The sequence below is a fragment of the Poecilia mexicana genome, unplaced genomic scaffold (assembly GCF_051168715.1).
Source record: "Poecilia mexicana isolate PSO_F unplaced genomic scaffold, ASM5116871v1 scaffold_3, whole genome shotgun sequence".
In the NCBI taxonomy this organism is placed as follows: Eukaryota; Metazoa; Chordata; class Actinopteri; order Cyprinodontiformes; family Poeciliidae; genus Poecilia; species Poecilia mexicana.
Window position 1 is genome coordinate 11458041 of NW_028263372.1, and position 19315 is coordinate 11477355.

The following is a 19315-nucleotide window of genomic DNA, read 5'->3' on the forward strand; positions in this document are numbered from 1 at the left end:
CTCCGCGAGCCGCTGTGATGAATTCCGAAGACTGACACGAGGACGGTAATGAGGACGGCGACGCGTCATACCGCCATGACAACCGCCACCCTGCTGTGCGCCTCCGTTCCATGCGAGGCCCCGCGGAGTGTGTGTTTGAGGCGTGAATAATGTGTTTCACAGTGTGCCGTCCTCTGGATATTTGCCTTAAGTAGGTGTGCAGCAGAGACAGGTGGAATCGCTGATTTCCTTTGGTGTGTCGGGAACACGGCTCTGAAAGCAGCGGTGAGTCAGTGTTTGTGTTTGTGGGCAGTTTTCAATATGGACACCAGTTTTTTTTTTTTTCTTCTTTCTTTCCGTTTCTCCTCTTTTTACCGATGATGTGGGTTGGGATTGTTAAATTAGCTGCTGAGGCGTCTAACCACATGTTCCTGTACATCTACGCTGTCCCGGTCCATATCTTTGCTTCAGAGTTTGTGTCTGGGCAGATACTGTGTATGTTCTGGTTCTGAATCTCTGGGTTTTGATGCCAACTGCTACTCACAGGCTCCCTTCATCTACTCAGACTCAATGCTCTCTCTACTACCCACCCAGCCCTTAAGCTTTCCATAACTCCCCCTCTATCTCTCCATCTTCAGCCATCGCCTCTCCCTCTCTCCAACCAAGCAGCCATGCACCATTTTCTCTAAATGGAGTTCAGACATTTGGAACCTATTGGACTGAGCAATGAGGAGGAACGCCTAAATATACCAATATAGGCTTTTGGGTGGCTGGAAGCAACGAGGGGAGGGGGAAGGAGGTTGTTGCAGGACGCATACGGGGGAATGTGTGTTGTGCCTCTTAGTGCAACAACCTGCATAATAACCGTCTTTAAATAGTCATTTGCTTTTCTATTTCTTGTGCCTTTCACAGAAATTACAGCACATAGCTGAAGTGCTCGCACCCGTGAACTTTTTCACACTTTCTCTTGCTACAACAAGAAACTTTCCTGCATTTCATATGGATTTTTTTCCCTAAAAACTAAAATAAAGCAGTGAATGACAGAAATGTTTTGTTACAGCTTCGGTTATTGGAGCGAGAAACGACACTGCGAAAAATACCAGTCTTAAAACAAGTTCAAAAATATAGAAAACGAGACACTTTTCCACATGTTAGAAGTGAAAAAAATATCTGTCAATAGAAGTCTGCCTAAAAAAGAACAAAAACAACAAAAAAAACAGACAAATGCAGCTGATCCAGAACGCAGTTGTTCGCGTTCTGACTAAAACCAGGAAGAATCTTCTAAAACCTTTCCACTGGCTCCCTGTAGCTCAGAAAATGGACTTTAAAACACCTTTGTTAGTTTATAAATCTCTGGATGGCTTGGCACCAAGTTAAATTAGAGCTCTTTTCACCGTTATATCAACCTTGCAGATCTCTCCAGCATACTGAATCAGCATTCAGTTTTTATGCTCCACTAAACTGGAACAAACGTCCAGAAAAATGCAAGGATGATGAAACACTGAGTCCTTTTAGATGAAGGCTAAACTCCCACTTGTTTAGAGTCGTCTTTGATTAATAACAACTGGAACATAATGAATATTTTTGATAATGATTATCCTAAGATGATACATGTTTGCAACTAGTTTCATAATTGATTATTGTGCTGTTTTTAACATCTGAAGCACTTTGACGTTACTTGTTGAAATATGCTACAAATAACCCTAACTTGACTACAAGTGAAATTCAAAGGACAGTGAGACGCTTTTGTATTCAGAGTGCAACTATATTCAATTACCTTACAGGTCTCTTAGAGAACATCAATGACCAGACAGCAGACAGCAGGGGTTTTTAAAATTATTTTTAATGACGTCTTTTCAATTAGACACCACTTCATAAAGGTCTATTTCATAAAGCTGTACGAAATACATCAAGTGTAATTGCGAAGTGACCAAAAAAAAAAAGTTCAAAAGGTGTACGTACTTTTACACGGCATTAAAAGAGGGTAAAATGTGTATGTCAGGGGCATATTTGATCAGCTGACAGTTGTCTCCACTCATCAAACTCAGAAATGTCTTTGATCTGTCTGCAGCCGTGACTCGCTATTTCAATTCAACGTTTCCAGCAATCGTGATGCGATCTGACGCAGAGCGCTTCCTACGGGCAGAGTTCGTCTCTTCTTCACCAGACGCCGAGAGCACAAATCTCTCCAAATGAGCAAACTTGTTTTGGAACACAAATAATCCCCGTCTAATGAAAGAGAAATCTTGACAGAGGCAGAATGAAACGACCACAAAAGAAACTCCGGCGTAGAAAGAATAGAAAGAAAACATCAATATGAATGTGGAGGAGGGAGAGCGGCTGAAAGGATTGGGAGAGCAGTACTTCAGGGCTGGTATTATCTCCCGAGCCCATAGCTTAGTAAAAGAAGCTTTAATGCAGACTGACTCCAGCGAACTACTGAGAGAGGACCACTAAAAGGTCACGGCGTGTGTCTGACTGTGAGCTTGTTAAAACAAAACCCTGCAGGATTCCCCTAAAGGGATTTCTGAGCAGATTATTTCACTTAAAGCTTCGCTGGTATTTAAGAAGCAAGCCAAACGAGAGGCGGAGAGAAGGTCCGGCCGGTCGCTCTTTTAATTGTCTGGTAATAAAAACTATCGGAGTCAGAAGCTGATGAAAGATGGTGTTTATTGAGCTGAATCTGAAAAATCATCTCTGGCGGTCAAATATTCCCAAAGATCTGGGTAGCAGCAGATACTACATGAGCTTTTGTGTGTGTGTGATTTTGAGTCCAGCTTTACAAGTTCTCCTCTTTTTTTGGTGTGTGTTTTTTTTTTGTTGTTGTTTTTTTTTGCCATCCCAGTGAAAACAAGCACTAAAGCCTCAAACACAATGCTTTATGTTTGCATTCCTGCTCAATGAGCAGATGATGCCAGCGGCAGAGAGAGGCACTCCAGTGTGTTCTGGATGCCTTCATGGACTCCCGATGCTTCGGAAATTACAAGAGCTGAGTGAAAGCAGATGCACGAGGTTTGCCGGGGACATGCCGAGACAAGGCTCGCCAAGGCTGGCGTTTGACGCGCGTTCAGACGACAGCTCTTCAAAAACATCCTCGTCGGACATTTCAGCGGGGACTGCGCTGAAAGTAGGAAAGTCAGGGGAGGAGAAGAAAAAAAAACTTGTCTGATCATGCTTTGTAAAGCATGCTAGCGTTAGTTTTTAAATCTCTGGTAATCCGGTGCAAACTTTTTCTTAACTTTTAGTTTCTCGGCTCTGAATGTTCAGGCAAGGTGAGCCGCTGCAGGGAGGAGAACGTCTGAGTGTCTGCGGCGTCGCTGTGAGAAGTTGTGCGGCAGCCTCAGGAGATGAAAATGGCTCCGCTTAGGGCTGCAACCAACGTTTATTTTAGAAATCTATCAATCTGCAGATTATTCTGGCAATCGATTAACCGGGTAAAAATGGCCACATTCTGCATGACTTTTCATTTAATTTCTATACAATATTAGAAAGCATGCATCTGCAGCTAAAAAGTACTTCTACTTTCAACACGTGAAAAGCTGGTAAAGGGGCTTGAGCTAAATAGGAAAACTATTAGTAGCTAGAAAAAAAGCTCTACTTTGGGCAGAGGTCCATCTTCCAGCAAGGGCAACGACTCCAACCATTCAGCTACAGATCAAAGCATGTTTATGAGTTCGAATGACCTAATCAAAGTCTAGACTTAATTGTCAGAATTAGGCAGGATTTAAAAATGGAAGTTTTCCATCTAATCTGTCAGACAGAGAGGTGAAAGTAAATTAGTTTTTAGTGTAAAACAGGTTGAAATACAAAAATATTAGCAGTTATAATGTCATCAAAGTATTTACTAAGGAAACAGATTAAATATGCACACCACTTTTTTCAGATTATTCATATATATATCCATGTATATATCCCCACACACACACACACACACACACACACACACACACACACACACACACACACGCACACACACACACACACGCACACACACACACACACACACACACCAGTGACGTGCGGTCAGGGGAGGCAGAGCCTCACCTGTCATCATGGAAAAATAATATAATAATAAAACCATTTACATTGCTATGTTCACCCTGTGGTTTGTACTATAAAGTATCTATTTTTTACTTACCTTAACCAATTCTGATGATTTTTTCTTCAAAATCGCTGGATTTTCGCGTTTTCCCATTCAAATGCTCAGAAGCAGCAGCAGGAAGCTGAGCCTCACCTGGGATTGCGCAACCTCTCGCTAACTGCACTGGCTGCTATTCGATGGGAGCATGTTCGTTCTGTCTGTACGCCAGCAATAAAATGGCTAAAAAACATTTAATATATGGACTGATTTTCCATTATTTCGCTTATGTATATAATGTACAGTGTTTTTTTGTCACCAACTGTGTGTGTATCGTGTTTTGTGTGAGGAGGAGCGATCAGAAACGGCAGAAAACAGACTCCAGGGGAGGCAGGCAGTTCTCTTGCCTCATGGCAGGGGGCGCTCATGATCCCAGATATTGTGACTCTGTGTCTTACTGTGTCTCACTGTGTCTTACTCACTGAGTAAGACACAGTGAGCTAGCCACACAGTATATAAGTAAAGTACAGCAATATATTTGTTTTCTCCTCTCTTCCGACGTAAAGATGAAAGACTACATTTCTACACTTAAACAGTTTTCTAAAGTGGATTTTTATTTGAAGCAGGAGATAATAACTAAAGGAAGACCAACACCAGAGCTGAAAGTTTTGCTTTGAGAGTTTGATGATTCTCAAACGGAGTAGAAAAGACATCCCAAGGATAGACTTGGCTTTGAATGAACAGATATTTTTGTGCAGAATTAGCGGTGCATGGATTTCATTGATAGATAAAGGTAAGACAGCAATAAGATCTTTTTTTTATGAAATGTGCGTTTTTTGGGCTACAGTTTGTATGTCTAAATAATTCAGTAAAGTAGAAGCGGTAGCTAATCTACCACAGCAATTATATTCTGTTCTGTGTGCAAAATTCTTGAATGTTTTTTGGTGTTAAATCCTAAAACATGAAGTGGCATTGTTGTCAGTTGCTATGGCAACGAATCTGCGTAGCTTAACGAATACAGATAACTTTGCTGTGGATCATAGCACGAAATCAATACCTACATTTCTAAGTTTCACTGAGTTAACGCGGCTATGGATGACATGTAAATGATTAGTCTTTTTGCCCTCCAGTGTTGTATGCTCGCGCATATGGAAATTTCCATAGGTCCAATAACATCATAAGTCAGTGCCTCACCAGCAATGAACCTCACCGCATGTCACTGATACACACACATATATAAAATATGAAAAACCACAAATTGTTTTCTTTCTATCTGACAATAAAGCCCCACTATGGGTTGGTTTTTCATATGAAATCCCATTAATCTATATTGAAGTTTGTTGATATTGAGCTCAAGAGGCGTCAATACTTTTGGATGCTATTGGACTGCTGCAGATACTTATGTTTCAGGAAAAGCATTCAATTAATTCAACCTAACAAAACAAAACAAAACAAAAAAACAAAAGCATTCCTCAAAGTAGTTTAAAAAACAAAACAAAACAAAAAAAACAAGAGTAAAGTCTGAGCACTCATCCATCAGTGTGGCTTTTAAAGGGTGATTCTCTCCCTCACTGACACAGTAGATAAGAAGTGCTGAGCTGGATTAGGATCCAGACAGCAGCTGGGATGACATGATGAGTCACAGCAACACAAACTCGCCAGAGAAACAATAATTAAGATTTATTACAATAAGCCAGGTAATAATAGAAAAAAGAAAAAAGTTGCATGTTCACGGTATCATCATGTAAATGTATCAGAACTAAACAACAGCTGCTGCGGCGACAGCAGCAGAGAGCAAAAATGGGAATCAGACAAAAACACCTGGCTGAGATAAACACACTCCCAGCGAGAAAGGGAAAATGTGCGTGCACCAGGTTGATCAGATTAAATTTCTTTAAATAGCAGGATGGAAAGCTTATTTCAGCCAAAATTAAACTGCTCCATGACAGCAGCAGGGTGGAATTGGGAGTGGGGTGGGGTGGAAGGGTGGAGGTGCTGTGAGGCTAAATTTCCACCAGATTATTGTCAAATTGCAATTTTCCACACAAACCTTTTACAGGAAACAACGTGAGCTGGGTGGATAAATAAAGCTAACAAAGGACAATAATGTCAGCTTTACACATCGGTGATAACGCTAACTAGCCTGAGAATTCATGGCAGGCTCTGCTGATGGGGAGAGAGGGAGTGGCGTGTATACAAGGGTGATTGACAACGCCCTTCCTCCTGGGTCTGACAGTCACGATATAGTTTTTTTTTTTTTTTAAGTTCAATACTAAAGCTTTACCCTCCACAGTGCCAAGCTCAAAAAGTTTTTTTTTTTAATAAAGGTTTTGTTGGCTCTATTGGCCTTTATTTGAAAGAAGTTTGACAGGCAAGAGGGTAATGAGAGAGGGGAAAGACATGCGGCAAATGTCACCAGGCCGGGAATCGAACCTGCGACCACCGCCACGAGGATCAAGGCCTCAATATGTGGGTTGTGGTTTGCCCCTGCGCCACCACAGCACCCCAAAAGTTTTAATTTCTTTATTTTTGCACAGAATGCATCTAGCCTCGTATGGGTTCGCTAAAACTAACCTCATCAAGCCAACTGGTGATAAATCTGCACATAAAGGCGTCGACACAGAGGAGGTGATGTCAGTCCCTCTCCGGTCACTTTCTATAAAAATTGCACGACGAGGCAATAAATGCTAGCCCTCCTCCAACTAACATATTTAAAGGTAACTTTTAAAAAAATAAATTCAAGAGATTTCAAAACCTTCATTTTAGATACAAGAATTAAGACTTTTTAAGGATGCGCAGAGACCTTGTGTAAAAATTTATGTGAGCCGTTTTATTTACAGCAGAGACCATCTAACAGAACAAAGAAATCCATTAAATGGAAACTGTCTGATGATATACAGTAGATTAAAAGTTTTCAGATACATTCTACCCTAACCTAGAAAAATTCAAGGAGACATATCAGTCTATTTATTCTTCAACAGATAGCTGGATGTATATAGGTAGAACAATATTTGTCAAAAAACACCTTGATGATCCTCAAGACTTACAGAAACATTCTGTGAACTGAAAAGTGGAACCTCTTGGAAAAGTGTCAATTCTAGTCTGGATAAATCAGAATGAGATGTTGTGGACTGTCTGTACTCAAAAACCCTCCAATGTCACTTTAATAAACTTTTGTCTGACATTAAATGTCGTTTGATTATCTGTTTCAATTAAATCTGACTCAAAAAAAACATGAAAAACAGAAGAAATCTGTAAGGGTGCAAGTACTTTTGTTTCTACCAGTTTTCCTCCAAAATGTTTAAACTTTGCTGCCTTTGTTCGTTTATAAAAAAAAACAAACTATAAACACTTGTAATGACCATGGCTGTTCATCCAGAGACCACAGCCCAAATAAAAGGCTTTTATGGGGGGCAGGGATTTCCTGCATGGCAGCCCAGCACATGGAAAGAACAATTAAGTTGATGACCTGATAGCAGCAGAGCATGATAGATGCGGACCACTGACTCGGAGCCCCATAAAACTGCTAACAAACAAGTTATAGACTATTTTTGTGTAGAACACACACACGCACACACGTTTGCGTGGCTATCTTTGTGGGGACTTTCCATTGACTTCCATTCATTTCTACAGCCTAAACCTTACATTTACCCTTTTCCTAAGTCTAACCATCCCTTAGCCTTAAATCTGACCCCTGACCCAAAAACAGGGTTTCCCCTTGTGGGGACCAGGCTCCGGTACCCACAAGGAGCAATTGGTCCCCACAAAGTAGTATATATCAGGAAAATCGTCCCCACAAGGTATTACAAACAAACGCGCGTGCGTGCGCGCGCACACACACACACACGCACACACACACACACACACACACACACACACACACAGAGAGCCCAGGTCTCGGTGGTGCCCAAGTCACGCACGGCCATAATCAAAAGCTGCTGCCTCCTCTGGCCTCATTTATTCTCTTCCCATCTCTAATAGTGGGTGAGATGTCAAAGCAAAGTCATCCACCACATAACACACACACACCTACTTCCACAGACAGGTATCACAGAAACACATGCATGTGTGTCAACACCACACATGGGGCCCTGAGATATGACTAGAGTGGCCTGAATGTTGCTGTTGACACTCATTTAGAGCGTCACCATCTTCTAAAGCCTCCTGTCTGCTGCGGGATAATTACAGGATTTTTATTAGCTGAACAAATACAATGAGCCAAATCCTCTTAAACACACTGACACTGAGATTGTAATTATTAGAACGATAAGGCACAATGCGGTTTTAATAAGTATTGCTTATTTGCAAAATACCCAGGGACCTAATACGAGTCTGAAGCATATTGCTGCTCCGCAGCTGGATGTGTGATTCATGGAGAGTCAAACGGAGATGTTATTGGTTTAGATGGTCTGGTGTAAATTCAGCTGGATCCTCCTGAGATCAGATTGCTTCGGCCTGTGAGCGAATCTGATCAGGTAAAATCTGAAAAGCATCATTTAAAGGTTGCTTTCTTAAGGATCTTGCAACAATGACTTCTGGACTTTCATTGGTCCATCCCTTTTAAATTATTCTGATTCATCGCTGTAGATTTACTGTTGCATCTTCATCTTCCTATGTCAGACAATCAGGCTCATATTTGACCCAGAATTACAACAAGGAGGCTGATTTATCATGATTGACTTTCCAAGCCAATCACGATCATTGATCATTAAAAACTTGACCGTGCAGTTCCAACTTTGTCCTATACCGTTTGTTTTTTTAATGACTGACGCTGTCAGGTGTTATAAGGTCACGATAAACATTTGACGTTCAATTTTAATTTGTTGAAAACCACTGAATGATAAATGTTAAACAACTTAAACTTGCTTTAGCCTTACATGAGGTAGTGCTCTCAAATATAAATGAAAAATATACGGCATTGCAATACAAACTACCAAAATTGACCAAAATAAAAAAAAAAGTTTTTAGTCTTTTTTTCATATTTTATAAACAAACTTTTGCAAAGGTAGATAAGATCGGTGGATTAGAATGATTTCAGATATGTCGGTCGATTGCCTAAAACTAAGGAAATTGACGTTGATCGATCAACCGGCTGATATTTGCGCCCCAATTCCAGTTGTTTTGTTCATTTTAGGGCTGAAACGATTCCTCGAATGATTCGAGTACCTCGATTACTAAAATTCCTCGAGGAAAATTTACCTGCCTCGAAGCTTCGTTAATTTATGTTTTATTAGTTAGCGCACCGTGTTCCGGCCGGGACTTCATTTGCGTTGCGCGGAGCTCTCACTTCCGCCTCTGAGTTGTTGACAAAAGCTAAGTCTCAGCGGCATAAAGTCCAATCTTCAAGTTTGGCCCGTGGGGATTTTATTGATTGATGATAATGCCTGACTTTTTATCGTTTTTGGGGAACCAATAAGCATCCTTAAAATGACTGGGGGAATGCCTGGAGTACGGCAGCATTTCTCCTCCGGGGCTGCTGGTTGAAAGCGAACAGCGGGAAGAGCGCTGAGGTGAGCGGATAGCCTGAACAGGGCGGGCGGCTGAGTAGCTGATGCTTACCGTGTAAATGTAGCTTTACCGACGAACCGCACAATAAATTTCATATCCCGGTCTGAAGAAACGGGTGGCGGAGCGCATCGTACATGGCTGGTAGATGAGTTTCTGAGTGTGACCAGTGAAGGTGTCGTAAATATCCCGTATTGCTTCCCCCCGTGTTCGTCCCCCGGTCTAACGGTTCGTCAGTCCGCTGGTCTATTTCCTCCCCTCCACCCCATCTTACGTTCGTTCATTCGCCCTCTCCTCCCACTCCAGGCGGCATTTCCTGTATTTTCAAACCCAAAGCGTGACAGGTTAGGTGGCAAGGTGAGTTTAATTAATCTATTAAACTCAATGAAGATGAATACATAAACTAAAAGATGGATTGTAGACATTTTTTTATAAGCATATTTATGAGCCTGCCTCTTTGTTATTAAATTCAATATAATTTCAGATTTTTCTATAACTTTTCTTCTGGTTAACTTAGAAAGTGAGCTATTATTGTTACAGGTTAGTTTTCTAAACTACAAAAAAGCAACTGTTAGGGATGCTCAAATATGAAAAATTGGACTGACATTGATATCTGATAGTAACACCGGTATTATGCTAGATTTACCAATATTTCATTTTAGAATTTTTTTTATCCGATTACTCGATTAATCGTAAGAATAATCGATAGATTACTCGATTACTAAAATATTCGTTTACAACAGCCCTAGTTCATTTATTTTTCAAAGAATCACATATTCTTCTACTTCCACCTTACAGTTGCTCCTTTGTGCGATTGCAACAGTGGAGCAACCACATCAAAATTTCAATGAAACACTGCGTTTGTAACGTGACACAATGTGAAAACGCTCAAAAGATATGAATAGTTTTGCGAGGCGCTGTTTGTAAATACACAACTGAGAGACGCCAGCAATCGTACATTTGTGTGTTTTGTGTTTATATGAATATCTGTGTATTTCTTCCTCTAAATTTAGGCACCAGCTGCACTACAGACCCTCCAGGTATCTCCAGGCAAAAACCCAACAGTGCTCTAGCAGCTGGCTTCCTGAATCTTTTCCACTACTAACAGTCCGGTGTTTATGAAAAGCCTCTTGCGGGTAAACATACAATTTCCTCTCGTTATTCAAGAAAAAAAAAACAACCTGGAGGGGTTTTAATGGAAGTCAATCAAATAAGAAATAGTTTGTTGATAGTATGGATTAAAACCACATTGATTTGATTGTCCTTTACAGGAATAATTATTCACAGAGATCTTTCTAGGCTCCTTTTTGCTTGTCAAGAGAGAAAATCGATGCCACAATTTGGCTTCTTCTTGAATGCGATTGACACAAAAGCATTTAAGCGCTGAGTGTACAACATGGAAGCTAATCAAAATGTCGCTCTAGTACAGCGACGGCTGTCCTTAAACGGTATTCCAGGAGTGCTGATCCATCCTCGAGTGTCAGGGAGGTCGGGCAGGACGTGTGGAGGATTTAAGAGGGAATTCGGTAGGCGGACTCGAAGAGTTGGAAACGAATGAAGTGAGGTGTCCTCCTGCGACCCGATCCAATTTTCCATTTCGGCCTCCTTTAATCACAGCAAGTGGCGGGAAGTGATGAAAGAAGGGCAAGGGGTGAGGAGGAGATGAAGGGATTTGGGCAGAGAGGTTTGGAAGTCGTGGCACGACGGGTGCGCATGTGAAGTCCAATAAAGCGTCGGAATGAGCCCCGGGGAGTTATCCCCCCCTTTCCTCAACTCTTTTGAGCCAAAATCCCGTCGACTCGGAGCTGTTGGGAAACCCGTCCAAGTCCACAAGTGTCTTTTAATGAAAATTACTGCACAACTATTTGGGCTGTGTTTGATTTGCTTGTTTCTGCCTTGACAATCGTCTGCTCTGCCTCGGAGTGGCTCGCATGCGAGAAATACATCTTGCTTGTTTTATTTCCTCTCCAACTAAACTCTCTCTGGCTTTGTTTTATGTCTGAGATACGAGTCCAGGGGGCTTTAATAACCTCATTCCCAAACATAATAAGACGAAATGAGATTGTTTTCGCTGATGGAAGGATGATCTGAGAGTTCAGCGAGACCTGCAGAGACTCTGCTCTTTTCTGCCGCACTCTCCTCAGCAGCTAATGCAACTTGACTTTGCTGCTGCCTCTCACCCAATTCCAATTTGCACATTTGTTCAAGTGGCACTGTCACTTTGTTTCTAACGCAGCCCAAACAATAAAGCCACTAATACTTCAGGATATCAGGTGATTTTCAGCCACGACAGGATGATTTAAATCCCGAGGGACTGATTGCATGTATAATTACCGGTGTCGACGCAAATGCACCGAAGTTCGCTTGTGCTGTTAGTGGTTGATTATTTCATGCCAACTTGTTCCTCTTCGTGCATTTTGGTTTGTGATTTTTCCCAAAGATTGGATTGAAACCCACACACTCAAAAAAAAAAAGAGAACAGTTTTGAAAATCACAATTTTTTTTTTACATCAATCTCTAACAGGATTTTGGTCAAAGCTACTTGGAGAACAGTAGCTGGCATAAAGTTGGAATTACCTGAATGAATTGGCACTTCAATACTTTTCTCAATTCAAATTTTGCTTTTAAGAGCCAGCGGTTCAATACAAAGACCCTGATGAACCACCAGTAGCTGCAGCAGAGCAATAGAAACCCAACAGACCCAACAGTCTGAACTTTTACTGACTTAAGAGAGGATTTCTTTTTAAGAACCAGAGTAAAATTTTTGACTCCTCTCTGGTCAAAACATTGACTAGAGAGGAGAACAAATATAAAAAAGTGAAGATGAGATGATAGCAAAAAAAGATGCTGAAGAAAATGGAAAAGAGTGAGCCAATTATCAGTTCCAGGCCGATCACAGATGATCTACAGCTGCGTGTTTTGTAGTTTGGCGATTAGAAGACAGCTTAAGGAGGCTCCAACGCGGCCTAAAGAGGTCAGTTTGCCAAAGAACACACCGATCAGCCTAGAGAGCCACTGTTCTGTATTTTATTGACTGACGAAAGCCAGACTGTTGTTTTGTGTCTGTAAAGTTTGCTAGATGACTTCCAAACACTGAGCTCAAAGTCAGGAGATTTTATTCCATACCAATCACTGTGAATACATTGAAATACTTTCAATGTTGGCTTATACTGAAAAGGTAATGGGTGCTTCAACAAGACATTGACCGTAAGAGTTGGAGCTTGTACAGTCAAATGCAAACTATATACGTTTTGAAAACTAATAATGCTAACGCTTCGTAGATTGATAGAAAAATCAATCTACCAAATAACAGTACTCACAATGTATTTTTGTAAGAGGGCATACAAGTTGTTAGGCTAAAAAGATTTTAAGCTTAACTCATTTCTGTTAAGGACAGGTCCAGGGTTTTACCACAGAATATTCAGATATTTCAGATTTTGACATTTCTGAAACATTTGGAATCAAACCACTTTTCATGTTCACAGTTTTCCTTCAAAATATATGGAGTTTATGTCTACCTTCAGTCACTGGTGTCAGACATTGCTGTAGAAATTACAGTATTCTATAAAATAAACCAAAAGTGCAGATACTGTACAGCCAGTTTCCATTATGTCTGTGCTCAATGTTCTCCTGAGTATCGACAGTAAAACCTCACAGATCTGCCAGATAAAACGCTGCAGACTCATAAAAAAATTCTCACATGTAGCCTAACCACTCTCATGGTTCAATAATTTTGACTTGTAAGTGCATAAAGCAACTTTGTTTGAGGCCTTGCTCGTCCGCCTTTCATCTGCAAAAGGTGTGACTCGCCATAACAACCAATTGTTAACCATTTTTTCCTGTGCCTAAAAGAGACAGATGTAAAGAAATTGATATTCTTTAGATCCTGAGGCAGAAACAGCACAGACACTCTTCAAAATTTCTGTTTTTAGATATCTGAGATCTTAACTGACTTTGAAGGAGTCTTATGTTGAAGCCACTCTACACTGCTGTTAATAATACAACAGAGAGCAGACAATATAAACTAGTGGGCCACTAAACACCGTGTTAAATATCTTAAGACAATTTTCAAAAGTCTAAATAATTCCTCATAGCATATTTTGGTATGAACTATTGTGGTGAGAGTAATTAACAATAGTTTAATGGTTGTAGAGGCTTCTTGGACTTTGGATTTACTGGTGTTGTTTTACGATGGTTCACATTCAGAGAAATCCTTTACATTAGTCAAATGACGTCTGTCTCATCAAATCTGCCACATGGTGTACCCCAGGGATCTTTTTTTGGCCCAGTCCTGTTCCTATTATATATTACTATTTTTTTTGTTGTTTTAACTTGTCAAGTCTACATGATTGCTTGGTTGAGATTAGGAATTGGTTAAACGCAAGCTGCAAAACTGAAACATTTATCATTGTGCATGATGAAAGATTCCTCAAATCAGAAAGCAGATCAGTTTATGAGCATTCTTTATTCAGTCCAGCCTCAGAAATCTGGGTTTGATTTTTGACAGTTCCGGGTTTCTTGATCATCAAGAAAATTGTTTTTATCATTTAAAAAGTATTAGTAAACTGAGAACCATGGCGCCTAGATGTGAAATGGAAGTTATTCTACATGCTTTTGCATCGTTTTGGATGGACTATTATAACAGTCTTTTTGCCCGATTTGACAAATCTGCAATGCATCGCATTTTAACCGAGCATAATTCTGAAGATAGACTCATAACATTTTAATTCCTGTCTTAAACCTACTTTTCTTATGTGTTCTTTGAAGCACTTTGTGATTTTATTTGTGAGAGGTGCTGTACAAATAAAACTTTACTTACTTAATGGTGCTGTCTAACTGATTTATTAGCATTAATCAGCAAATGTCTGGGTCCAATGGTTCTGCCACTGTTGTTTTGTGGATCAGAATCAAAACTTTGTAGAAACCAGCGGTGCTGGCTGATTAGATTACCTTGAACTGTGAGCTGGGCCTGGGCTTCGATGGTGGTGTTGGAGTTTTCGGCCACGCAGGTGTACACGCCTCCATCTTCCTCCGTAATGTTGGAAATCTGGAGGCTACCGCCTCCCGTCACTTCCACACGACCATCGCTGAAAACAGGAAGTGGGGCCAAAGTTAGACATAAGCAAAAGCTTCTCCATTTAGATTCAGGAATCTCTACTCGTCAGATATAAAGTAAGTCTCCCAAGAGCCGCGACACATTTTTATCACGCTTGCTGTACGTACGGATGAGGTACAATCCTCAGTCACTTTACTTCAGAGTAGAAAAAAAATGCATTCCCAGGAGAGCAGCACTCCTCTACTGACCGGAGTTTGACTCCACGTTTTGCCCTCATTTCTTTTGCTCAGTCACAACATCCATAAATAAATAAAATACCCTAAAAGCAGCCCCAAGTGGGTGAAAACTAAGTTAATTTGAGCTCCTTCCACGTCTTCGTCAACAACAATTTTTACGGGAGGTTCCAGCAGCGCTCCGTAAATACAGTCTGCAAAGAATAAGGTGGGATTTTTCAGTCGGTCCGTACAGTGCAGCATAGAGCGATGAAAAATAAATGTCCTGGAACAGATGTCTTCATCTTTTATTTTGCTGCCATCCCTCAAGATCCTATGTACAATCTGCCATCTGGAATGACTACAATGCAGGCAAGTTTTATTGCGACTGTGAGCTGAAAGTCCATGCAGTTTGTACTGTGACAACTGCTCAGGCTGTTTCATCATCCTGACATATGTTTTCATTTTCTTTCATCAGTTTATTGGCGCCTACTGGTGGCATGTGTCTGCAAACCAGCAAAGATTGGACTTGGAGAACTGATTTTATGCTCTACAAGCGTAAGATTAAAAGCATCATAATCACAGATATTTACAAGTGCGAGTAAAGTCTGAGTTTTCTTCTTTTAATATGGATTTCCGAATACTTCTTGAATCAAAATGAGAATTTTTGTGAATGGTCTGTTTTGTAGCTAAATTTTAAAATAAAATTAAAATATAGGTTCAAAATAACTTTGCATGGCTGGATTGGCAGACTTTCATAATACTGCAAGGAATAATCTCTTGAAATATTTTTCCATATGTATCCAAACCTGAAAAATATTCATTTCAAATTCCAGGCTGCGTAGGATCCATATCAATAAAACTATAACATTTACAAATAAATAAACACGACAACACTAAGAGTTTGGAGGCAGGGAAACCGAGCGCAATCATAAATATTTATTATTCTACTTCTATTCAGGGCATCCAGATCCCCACATTTTTCTTGCAAATTTTCCACAAAAATGGTCAAAAACATCTAGCTCTATCTACTGCTAACTCCCACCTGCAGGTGTCAGTGTTTCTTCCACTTGCAAATTGCAGATATTTCCAAAGTAACACCAATAAACAGTGATTTTGATTGATTTTGTGATTTTTTTGTAATTAGAAAGTCCTAGAGGGACTGTCTATTTAGGCCTATTACTAAAAATAAAAACCTCATATCTATTTGTATATCCTCCCCGTGAACCCAATGACCTGCCAGTTTAAACAGTCCTGATTTTAATTTTCACAATAGTCCCAGTGGGATGCAGACTGCGGCCGAACTCTGGCTGGATTCAACAACCACTGGAGCAGGAAGAGGCAGAGAGGGAAGAGAATTGCAATCGATAGCTTACAGCGAGAAGTCCAGCATTCAGAAAGGGAGAAGCAAAGACAAGAGAAGAGTAGCAACCAGCGGGTCAGCTGAGCAAGCATCCAGAGAGGGCAACTGTAAACAAGACAGGCTTTACACAGAGGCAGAGAAACAAAACGGCTGATTTATTTAACAGGTGAATATGTAGGTTTTCCACATTCGTGCTGCTGTCTCGCATCGTGACCAGTCCTGGTTTGGCAGCAGCCTGTGAGGCCATCTGTGTGCTGAAGTGGAGTGTTGGAGTGGCGCTCAACCTAATGTTCCTGATGACATCACTGTTTCAGCATTATTACAAGGAGAGGACTTTATTAAAGAGGCCACATTATGTATTTCCCAGCCACACGGTGCCATTACACAATCATTACCCTTCAGTTGTTATAAAAAATGCTGTGTATGTCAAACACGACTTGAAGAAAATGTGCAGTTTGACGATTTGAAATTGGCCTCCGTTTCTTTAAAGAGCTCCTGCTCCTTCTGAGACTCCGCCTTCATCTCGTCATCACAACAATGGGCCTCCATTATGCCATTTACAACTGTTCTTTGGAGAATTGGACTAAGTATTTTGCATGATGAACTCAGCAGGTGAGCTGTTCCACCAGGTGTTTGCTAATTGCTGGAGGAGCTGAGTAGAAGAGGAGTGCTCTGACGTGGAAGATTAGCTGCAGGCTGGAGTTCAAAGGTGAAGCTTTGAGGAAAAGGCGGAGCTTTGTGGCAGCAAGTGTTCAGGCACCCCGAATGGTTGCCACAAGAGATTCAAGGATTCTTCAAACATGCATGATAGAATCAAGGTAACATTATTAACTGACATAATGTTAACAAAAGTCAATTTTGCATAATACTGGTAAAATCCCTTTTCAGAAGCTGAGCTGAAAATATTTAGATGTCCACTGTCTAAAAAGTCTCAAATTAAATGTCACAGTAAAAACTTTTCAACAATAAGAAAGAAATATCTAAATAAAACTCACCAGTGCCACACCAAACTTGAACCATTCTGAACAAATAAATGTGTGAAGTCAAAAAAAGAAGACAGAGCCTTTTCTGTCTAACCACAGACATAAGCAGGTGAAGTTTCCAAAAGCACCTCATGCCCACTGTGAAATACAGTGGAGGATGTGTGATTCTGTGGGCCAGTTTCACCACTAACTGGTGAAACTGGAGTCATTTGGACCCCAAGTGTTTTTTTAATTTGTACGCGGTCGTGCGGGTTGCGCTTTTGCAAGTTTTTCTGTATGTGTGTGGTTTCAGGAATTGACAACTCCCCCACTGACTTAGTGTGACATTTGCGTCACACCGTGGGAAGGTTAACGGCTGTGGGAACCTGGGTTATATAGCATGGAATCATAAACTCTTTGCAATACCCAAACATTTCAAATAAAGATCGTCATCTGGCAGAAAAACCTAAAACTTACAACAAGTCTGGTGGGTGACCTGAAGAGAAGAGAGCAAACACACACACACACACACACACACACACACGCACGCACATGCACACACACATGAAGGTGAATGAAGTCATGTTAATGGAAGCAGTCAACCCTTAAAGACATCAGTGTGACACATCTAAAATCTTAAGACATTATGCCGTACTGTGACAGCAATGCAACGATAAAGTAAACACCTGGTGGGGGAAAAAATACAAAACTCAGCAGAAAGTCCAGGAGAGAACGTCATGGATATTTGAGGTAGGAGAATCAAAGCGACATGAAGTAACAATCTGCCTTTTCTGTTCTTCCACAGCCAAATGAAAGACTTCAGAAGTGCTGGAAAAGGCCAGTGTCTTGCATAGACCCTCGTTCACATGGAGAGCATGGCTGATTCTTCTGAGGCAGGATGCGCGCCAAATCCTCCCGATGAATGAAAGAAGAAAAAAATTCCTCTGAAAAAGACATCCGAGTTTGCTGTGCCAGGCATTCCTGCAGATTCTCTCGCTAGGACAACCATTCAGACTTTTGGCCCTTTGTGCCGTACTCTACATAAAAGGCTCTGACAGCTTCTTTTTTGGGGGGTATTTGAAAATACATACTCTCCGACAATTCCTCACTCTGCTTAGTCTGAGTGTGTCTCAAGTGAAAGAGCTCATCTGAAAAGGGGACGTCTGTTCTGACACCATAGGAAAGAGGAAGCTAGCTTGAGCTGTGTCAGCTGAGGATGTTTCTTACTGTCCTGAGGAACCCAGTTAATTAGGATCAACTAGGAATTTATAAATAAATGAACTGTTTCAAAGACAAACCACGTATTCCTTCCTTCTCTGTTCATCTGCTTTCAAAGTTTTCCACTATCCTGTACTGTGTTCTGCCGTCCTGCCTGCGGAGGTCAGCCAGCCGTAACAGACCAGAGGAAGGGTCAGCAGGCTGTTCCTGTGGGTTCTTGATGGAGGCACAGGAGTGTGTTGCCACGGAGCAATCAGTACTTGTGCAGAGGTCGCTCCATCTGAATCACTACCGTCACCATGGTATCAGCAAATAAAGAAAACTATGAACTCCTGAACCTGTTTGAGGTTTTTGGCCCCCTGAAGATCCTGAATTTGAATTACATTCAAAGCTTGATGAAAATTATTTAAGTTTTCAGGGTTTGAAGATAAACCTATTTTTCTGCTTCCAAATGCCCTAAACAAGAAGTAAACTATGTTTTATTTAAAAGTTTGGTATTTGTGTACTGTCAGAAAATGTTGTTACAAACCCTGAGAGATAGCTAAGGGGATTTCTTCGGGTTTAATCCATGTAGCTTTAGGTGTTCCCTAGGGATGAGTTCAAAGGTCCTCTCTTTTTCATTTTATACAACAACAATCACGACAAAGGAGCATCAAATGTACATTTTTATGCTGATGATGTGATTTACTCTGCTGGATCAGTCTCTTTATCACAATTTGTTTAATAGTGGTCAGTGCAATTCGAAGCCATTTCTAAATGCTGAAGGAATAAAAAATATGTTGCTTGGGTCTCAATCTATCAGACTTAATTAAAAAAACAAAGAAAATCCAGTTTCTTCTTCTTTCAGGCTAACAGAAGTCTGCACTACTTTTATGTCTTTGCTTGATTATTACATATATGTATGTTTTAACTCTTTAACAGTTTATTTTGAGATTCAGCACA

General features: G+C 40.7%; 1 protein-coding gene across 3 annotated transcripts in view; it reads right to left on the bottom strand.

Moving 5' to 3' along the window:
- neo1a (neogenin 1a) overlaps nucleotides 1-19315 on the bottom strand; it is a 213202-nt gene that overhangs the window by 69578 nt on the left and 124309 nt on the right. For all 3 annotated transcript variants that reach the window (XM_088004157.1, XM_088004156.1, XM_088004158.1), the window contains exon 5: nucleotides 14513-14649. In XM_088004157.1, coding sequence (XP_087860283.1) covers nucleotides 14513-14649 — 137 coding nt within the window. The remainder of the gene's footprint in view (nucleotides 1-14512; nucleotides 14650-19315) is intronic.